Source organism: Chrysochloris asiatica, unplaced genomic scaffold, assembly GCF_000296735.1.
Source record: "Chrysochloris asiatica unplaced genomic scaffold, ChrAsi1.0 scaffold00069, whole genome shotgun sequence".
Classification (NCBI taxonomy): Eukaryota; Metazoa; Chordata; class Mammalia; order Afrosoricida; family Chrysochloridae; genus Chrysochloris; species Chrysochloris asiatica.
In genome coordinates this window covers 1,712,695-1,721,319 of record NW_006408587.1, presented here as the reverse complement: position 1 = coordinate 1,721,319, position 8,625 = coordinate 1,712,695, and the positions used below count along the sequence as shown (strand labels likewise).

At 37.7% G+C, this 8,625-nt stretch overlaps 1 protein-coding gene across 1 annotated transcript in view; it reads left to right on the top strand.

Moving 5' to 3' along the window:
* ZNF483 (zinc finger protein 483) overlaps positions 1-3,062 on the top strand; it is a 10,706-nt gene extending 7,644 nt beyond the window's left edge. Inside the window, 1 exon segment of the mRNA XM_006864731.1 lies at positions 1,453-3,062. Coding sequence (XP_006864793.1) covers positions 1,453-3,062 — 1,610 coding nt within the window.
* Positions 3,063-8,625: the final 5,563 nt, after the last annotated feature.

Here is an 8,625-nt window from a genome sequence, read left to right as displayed (position 1 = left end):
AGGTTGGCCCAGGATCGGACATTGTTTCGTTCTGCTGTGCATGGGGTCGCTATGAGTCGGTTCCGACTCGATGGCACCTGACAACAACAACAACAACGCTTAGGCCCTGTCAAATTTATCTGCTTATGGTAGATGAGGACACTATCGGATTGCACAGTAGTTAGTAGGAAGTAGAAATATCAAAAGAAGAGGATGAACAATGCTACAGGGAAAGAAAATAGATGCTAGATTAGTTGTATGTACAGGCTGTTTGGTGTTGGAAAAGAATATTAAAAGTACCATGGACTGCCAGAAAAATAAACAAGTCTGTCTTGGAGGAAGTACAGCCAAAATGCTCCTTAGAAGCCAGGATGGCGAAACTTTGTCTCATACTTGGGACGTGTTATTAGGAGGGATCAGTTCTTGGACAAGGACCTCATGCTTGGTAAAATGGAAGGTCAGTGAAAAAAAGGAAGACCCTTTTTGTGGGCTTTAGCATAACAGTTGTGAAGATGGCTTAGGACCAGACAGTATTTCGTTCTATTGTGCATAGGGTTGCTATGAATCAGAACCAACTCGATGGCACCTAACAACAACAAGGTTGTATAGGTAAGAGAGGATCAGATTATGGAAACATTTGGAAATCTCCAAGGGAGAAAGATGAAACTGTCTGTTCCTATAAAGCTTTCCTGACTTGGAAACCCTCTGGAGCAGTTCTACTCTATCCTGTAGAATCATCTTGAATCACAATAAACTCTTCAACAGTGGTTTGAAAGTATAGCATCACCATTGTTTCATGTTTGTGATATGATTAGCGTTTCTATAAAGTGCTATTTGGCTACTTTCAGAAGAGGCAGTATGGTATAGGATTCAAGAGTATGACCTTTGGCATCAGACTAGGTTAAAAATCTGTCTCTACCACTCACTTCTAATCCATGTCATCTTGGGCAAGTTATTTAAAATCCATGTACCTAGTTGTCACATCCTTATAACAGGCAAAATAGTAGGGTCCACTGCATAGGGTTGCTATAAAGATTAAATGATATAAATAAAGCAGATGAATTGCTTGGCATGGGCCTGCCGGGCATTTGATAAGCATTCAATAAATGTGTGTGGTATTTTTTATTTTGAAAGAGAAAAATTTATATATAGGGAGAATAGGTTAGAGCCTGTAAATAATTTAAAATGGGTCACAACTTGTATCTCTTAACTAAATGCACAACTTTTCATCTTCCTAATTGTTATGTTTATCTTATTTCTCTATGTCGCTTTCCTTATGTTACAAGGCTCTATTTGAGAACTGTCCAAGACATATTTCTTATAGTCATTATTGTCTGTATTCCTGTATTAGTCCAAATACAACAGGTTTCTTTATTGTAAACAAGAAATATTTTATTTTTTTATTTCTCTTAGAGTTTGATCCTAGATGTGAATCGAAGGAATCCATTCCAAATCATGATGTTTCTAAGGAAGAATCGTCTCTCGATACAATAATGGAAAGTTTCCTAAGGGGAAGTGATTGTGACTTAAGGATGAGAGAATCCTGGGAATGTTATGACAGAGTCGAGGATGATCACAACAGTCAGGAATCTTCACAAGAAACAGTCACACAAAAGAAAACTCATGGGAGTACCAATAAGAATGAAGGATTTGATGGAAGTCTCAGTGTGAGGTCAATCTTTGCCCCTGAAAAAAAACTCTTTGGAAAGAATTTCAAACAAACCTCAGATATAATTAAATACCTGAGAGTCTACTTAAGAAAGAAATCTAGGCGGTATAAGGAATGCAAGAAACCATTCAGTTTCCATTCAGACCTTGTTCTGAACCGCAAAGAACACAATGGAGAAAAAAAACGGAAATGCAACGAAAGTGGAAAAGCCTTAAGTCACTCGACATCTCTTATTGAATATCAGAAGCATAAGAAAGTTAATTTGGGGGATAAATCCCAGAAATGCATTCACTGTGGTGTTGCCTTTACTCGAAGTGTATCCCTTAGTAAGAAAACCCCTAGTGGAAAAAACTCCTCTACATGTGATAAATGTAGGAAAGATTTATGTCAGGATGCAACCTTAAATAAAGATGAGGGTACTGAGTCTGGAGAAAAAACTCATAAATGCAGTAAGTGTGGAAAAGCCTTTGGCTACAGTGCATCACTCACTAAACATCACCGAATTCACACTGGGGAAAAGCCTTACATGTGCAATGAATGTGGGAAGGCTTTCAGTGATAGTTCTTCACTTACACCACACCACAGAACTCACAGTGGAGAAAAACCATTCAAATGTGATGATTGTGGAAAAACTTTTACCTTGAGTGCCCATCTCATTAAGCATCAGAGAGTTCACACTGGAGAAAAACCTTATAAGTGTAAAGAATGTGGGAGACCTTTCAGTGACAGTTCATCTCTTATTCAACACCAGAGAATCCATACTGGAGAGAAGCCTTATACATGTAACAATTGTGGGAAATCCTTCAGTCATAGCTCATCCCTTTCCAAACATCAGAGAATTCACACTGGAGAGAAGCCCTATAAATGTGGTGAATGTGGAAAAGCCTTTAGACAGAATTCTTGCCTTACTCGACATCAGAGAATTCATACTGGAGAAAAACCATATTTGTGTAATGATTGTGGGATGACCTTTAGTCATTTTACATCTGTTATTTACCATCAAAGACTTCATTCAGGAGAAAAACCTTATAAGTGTAGCCAGTGTGAGAAAGCCTTCCCTACCCATTCACTCCTTAGTCGTCATCAGAGAATTCATACTGGTGTAAAGCCTTATAAATGTAAAGAATGTGGGAAATCCTTCAGTCAGAGCTCATCTCTTAATGAGCATCACCGAATTCATACTGGAGAGAAACCATATGAATGTAATTACTGTGGTGCAACCTTTAGCCGGAGCTCAATTCTTGTAGAACACTTAAAAATTCATACTGGAAGGAGAGAGTATGAATGTAAGGAATGTGCGAAGACATTTAAAAGTAATTCAGGTCTCATCAGACATCGAGGATTTCACTCTGGAGAGTAATTCTGGCAATGTAATAAAATGAGGTGAAGGACTTTTAGTCAAAACCGCCCGTAATAGAAACCTAGGAGATAAAATACTACAACATTGGTTACTATTTGTAACTTTAATAGGTTGGCAGTGAAAAAAAAGAAATACTACTTTTCCCATTCATCCAGCTTCTTTGCAAAGATGTTAACTGCTGGTGGACAGTAATTAGAGTTGGTAAAGTCATGTGGAAAATGAGGAAAGTAGTTTGACATATTAAATGATTCTAAAAAGCCAACTTATATTTAAAATCCAATATGGGGGTGGGGGAGTTTGTATATAAGACCACCTTTTAACCTCTCTTCAAGGGTCTAGCTCTCCTGTTACCATGTAGTGTATTGGAAAGAAGACATGACTAGAATTCGATTGGTAACATGATTTCTCTTCCTAGTTGCCAACGTGGCTGTATCCTCCTGGAAAATTATTTGAACGTTCTAAATTTCAGTTCTTTAATAGTGGAATGAAGAAATTGGAGTAATGATTTCTGTGTCTTCCCAAGAGATATTCTCCAAATTTGTGAAAATAAGTTAACTGTTTTAGATTAATTGGAACTTTCAAGTTTCTCTAGCAGAGATTTGCTCTTTATTTTGGTTGCTAGACTTCTGGTTTAGTGAGATTACAGTATACATTGAATATCTGAGACAAGAATCTCTAGAATACTATAAAATGGACCAAGTCTGTCAAACTCAAACTTTGCCTTCAGGGAAAGTTTTAACTGCAACTTCTTATGCTCTGATTGGTTGACGTTGAGAAGCCAGAGGTCTTTCACTTGAACCATCTCAGCCATGAGAATAAGTGAGATAAAAATAGGTGGGGATAGGGTGGGGGAGGTGAGGGGAGATACTGATAGCAGAGAGCTGTTTTGATGGATTCCCTTTTGCAAAATAGGAATTTATTTTTTAAAATCACACGTGTGCCTGTAGTAGTACAGAATCCTATAGTTGGAGTGTAAATATTCTGTATGGCAGAGGTCAGGAGCTGTTGCCTCAGGGTCAGGTTGGAGCCTTAGTTTTAAGTCAGTCTGTGTGTGTGTGTGTGTGTGTACGAGTGTATTGTGTGTGTATGGAGTTAGTTACTACCATTTGGAAAACAGGAAGTTTCATGCTTAAGAAAATCAGGGCTTAATTTGAAAACAAATTCTAAGCACTGACAACACTGGACTTAACTACTGTAGGACAGCTGGTCTTTGGATAGCAGCTGTCAGTTTTAGATGGGGAATGTATTCTGCCTGCCAAATTCTCTTATATAACCTGTCTGGCTTGCTACAAGAATGTGATACTCTTATCTCCTACCACATGGAGAATAAGTATCCATAAGCTAAAGAAAACACTGATAGTAAGTAAAATTCAGGAAGGGAATGTGAAAATAATCAAGAGTAAGTTTTCCGTTGTGAAAATAGACCCCAAAGGAATGGAGGGGTGGATTGTTGCTGAGTACTGTCCAAGTATGTCCAGACCCATGGCGACCCTGTGTGGGATTTCCAACGAGTGACAAGTGGCTCTATGGATTTCCTAGGAGTGGCTACTGGGTTTGAACTGCCAACCTTGTAGTTCAAGCCCAGTGTTTATTCTACAGCCCCACACCAGGACTACATTAGTGAATTAGTCCCCTTAAATCTCATTGGTGGGATATAAATAACAATTTCTAACTGAAAAGCTAAAAGTCCCAAGTGAGCTTCAAGTTATAGAGTTCTGGAAGAACCCCACTGTCAATAGTTCAGAAAAAAGAAGTCCCTAAAACTGAAGTGAGTCAAAATTAACTAAAAGCACCAGACAAAAACAGCAAAAAAGTTGAAATATGAGGCAGTTCCGATAAAAGAATTAATTTAGGATATTCCAGGAACATGAAAATAAAGAGGTCCTTATGCGGATCTCATAGTCAGCAATATTTGCTGTGATACAATGGGTATGGATTTGCCGTGCTACCTCTAGAGAAAGATTGTGGTTTTTTTCTTGTTCTCACCCTACCCCTGCCCCCCAGGACCAAGCTCTAGAGTTCATATAGATGCTGTGTAATAAATTGATCTACACTTGATCAAACACAATCTTACCATGGCTTATGAGAATCATTCCTGATGACTTAAGTTACTTTTCTGAAAAAAAAAAAAAAAATTGATAAAATTAATTTAAGAAATTTAAGCTGCTTCTCTTGAGTAAAGCCTTGTTCCAGGACCTTTAGTTAGGCTCCTCAACTTCTATAAAATGGTGTTTTATTCCCTGTATCAAAGGCGCTCTGGTAGCGTAGTGGTTACGAATCGGGCTGCGAACTGCAAAGTCAGTGGTTCGAAACTACCAGCTGTTCTGTGGGAGAAAGATGAGGCTTTCTGCTCCCGTAAAGACTTACAGCCTCAGAAACCCTGTAAAAGGGTCGCTATGAGTCAGAACCAACTCCATGGCACATAACAATTCCCTGTGTCAGTTGGTAACCTAGAACATAAAGGTTTTGTTTACACAACTTTATTGAAGGATGAGTCACATACCATAAAATTTATTTCAAGTGTACAATTCAATGAGTTTTAATAAGTTTACTGAATTTTCTAACCATCACTATAACCCAATTTAGAACATTTCATCTACCCAATGAGAGTCCTCTTGGCAATTTACAGTTTATCCCATCCCCCCCTCCCAACCCAGGCAACTAATCATTCTGCTTTGTCTTATATAGTTGCCTTTTTTGGACACTTTATATAAATGGAGTCATACAGTGTGTAGTCTTTTGTGTTTCTTTTCCATTAACAGTGTTTTTGAGATTCATCCATATATTAATACCTTATTCCCTTTTATTGAATATGTGGATATACCACATAATGGGTACCCATTAACCAGTGTACCCCGTTTGTGTTGTTTCTACTTTTTTACTCTGATAAATAATGCTGCTTTGAACATTAATGTGTAAGTCTTTGGACATATGTTTTTATTTTTCTTGGTTAGATGCCTCTGAGTACCATTGTTAAGTCATATGGCACGTTTTTGTTTTAACTTTTTAAGAAAGTGCCAAATTGTTTTCCAATGTGGCTGCACTGTATTTTATGCCTACCGGCAGAATATACAAAGAATTGTATGTTTTCTACATCCTCACTTAGACTTCTTATTTCTATCTTTTATTATAGCCATCCTAGCAGCAGAAGTGTTATCTCTTTGTGGTTTTAATTTGAACTTCCTTATTGACTAGTGATGTTAAGCATCTATTCATGTACTCTTTAGACATTCATGTGTTATCTTTGTTGACATGTTTATTCAAATTTTTTGTCCACTTTAAAAATTGGACAAAATTTTTGTCCCCTTTAAAAATTGGGTTAAGAATAAAACCTGTGAAATCCAGAACCTGTAAAAGGCAGAAACCTGTCAGAGAAGGAAAACTCAAACATTCCCACTAAATAGCCGTAGAAAAATGACTGCACCCTGTCAAAGGCAGAAAATGTGAAATTTCCAGAAAAGTAAGGCAGCCCTGCTGAGTTCCAGCTCTCACAGATTTCACTGTATAATTCTTTACTTATTCTAAATAAAAGTCCTTTATCCAGAATGAATTTTCTAACACCATGTTTTAGCTACAGAGGGCAACTTCAAACCCTGCTGTACAATATTTATCAAAAGCTTTGTTACAATAATTTGGCTTATTACCTAAGTACTTGAATTCATTTTTAGGTTAGTAAATTCATCAAAAGCTTGTACACTTTTTTTTTTTTTTTTAAATTTTTGTGAATTCACTGAGGGTTTACAGATATGATCATCAATTTTATGTTCTACAAATTGTGTACTTGGTTTCACCTCAATGATTGCAATCCCCTCCATGAAAGAATAGTTTCCCACTTCCTCATGGTGTTTTCTATTTCCATTCCATCCACCTTCCCACACCTTCCAATTTTATTCTTAGGTAAATATTAACCATTTGATTTTGAATGATTGACCATTCCACGGTGAGCATACCTTACTAGTGTTGTTGTTTTTCCTTATATAACTATCTACTGCATGGCTGAAAATTGAGCCTTGAGGGTGTGTTCATTTTCATATCTAAGTGTGCTCGAGGGCCATAATCTTGGGTTCCTCCACTCTCTTTATGTCCAATAATCCCAGTCTTTTAAAAAATAATTTTGAGTTTTGTTCCACATTTTCTCCCACTCTATTTGGGACCTTCTAATGTCGTCCCTTTCTGGGGAGTTGATCGTGGTAGCTGGTCACCATCTAGTTCTTTTGGTCTCAGAGCCATTAAGATTGATGTTCAGATGTTCCATTAGTTCGTTGAACTAATTGATTCCAAGTATCCTCAGTTCTCATCACTCCTCTTTCTTCTGCACGTGGAAAGAACAATACTTGAACCTTAGATGGCCACTCATGAACGTCCAAAGATCCCAGACACTACTCACCAAAGTAGGATGTAGAACATTGTCTTTGTGAACTATGTTATGCCAATTGGCCATGGTGTCCCCTGAAACTATAACCCTGATAACCCCAGGTCCAATAACTCATTACCTTAAGATGTTTGATATTGTCTAGGAAGTTTTCATTTTGCCTGTTGTATGCCCCACTATATTCATAATTGTGTTTGTAAAGGTAAATACCCATATACAAACATCCTCTGTCAAACCCTTACAATAAGCATTGGACTCAATACAATAAGCATTGGACCAAGAACTACAGGGTCTGTGTTTCAAACCTGCCAGCCACTCTGCAGAAGAAAGATGAGGCTTTCTGTTCCCACAAAGATTTTTAAAAGCCTCAGAAACCCTCCCTGTACAGGGTAACTCTTGAGTTGGAACCAACTCCACAGCGTTAACAACAATAGTAACTTCCACTCTTCCTCCCATACCCAATCAGCCTGTGTTTGTACATGCAGATCACTGTTTACTGTTCCAGTGTTATGTCTATCTCTATTTATTCATGTCTCCTTTACCCCTTATGTACCTCCCTGTCTTTACCTGTCTACTTCATTCTGCTAACCTCCCTCTTCTTGTATATTGCCTACCCCTTCTGGTATGTTGCCCTCAATGTCACCTTAATATAGTTCTACCTCTAGCCAGTGAATTACTCTCCATTCCCACCCTTGGTAATCTTCAAAGAATGTTTCTTTTAGCATTATGACATTTTCTTGAGTTTTTACAACAGTGATCTCATACAGTATTTGCCCTTTTGTGATTGAATTCACTCAGCATAATGTCCTCTATGTGTATCCATGTTAGGTATTTCACAGATTCATTGCTATTCTTCACTGTTGCATAGTATTCTGTTGTGTGTATGTAGCAAAGTTTGTGTTTCCATTCTTCCTTTGATGGGTACGTAGGATGTCTCCATCTTTTTGCTAGACTGCATAGTGTTGTGATGAACATCAGTGTACATATATGTACTTATGTCCTGGCTCTTGTTTCTTGTGGATATATACTAAGTAGAAGGATTGCTGGGTCATATGGTATTTCTATTTCCAACTTTTTGTGGAAGCACCATACTATTTTCTACAGGTGCTGAACCATTTTACAGTCCCACCAGAAACGTAGGAGGGCGCTAGTCTCTTTCCACCTTTGTCAACATTTGTTGTTTTCTGTTTTTATGAACTTGATATTAGTGCTGGTGTGAGATGAAAATTCGTTGTTTTGATTTGC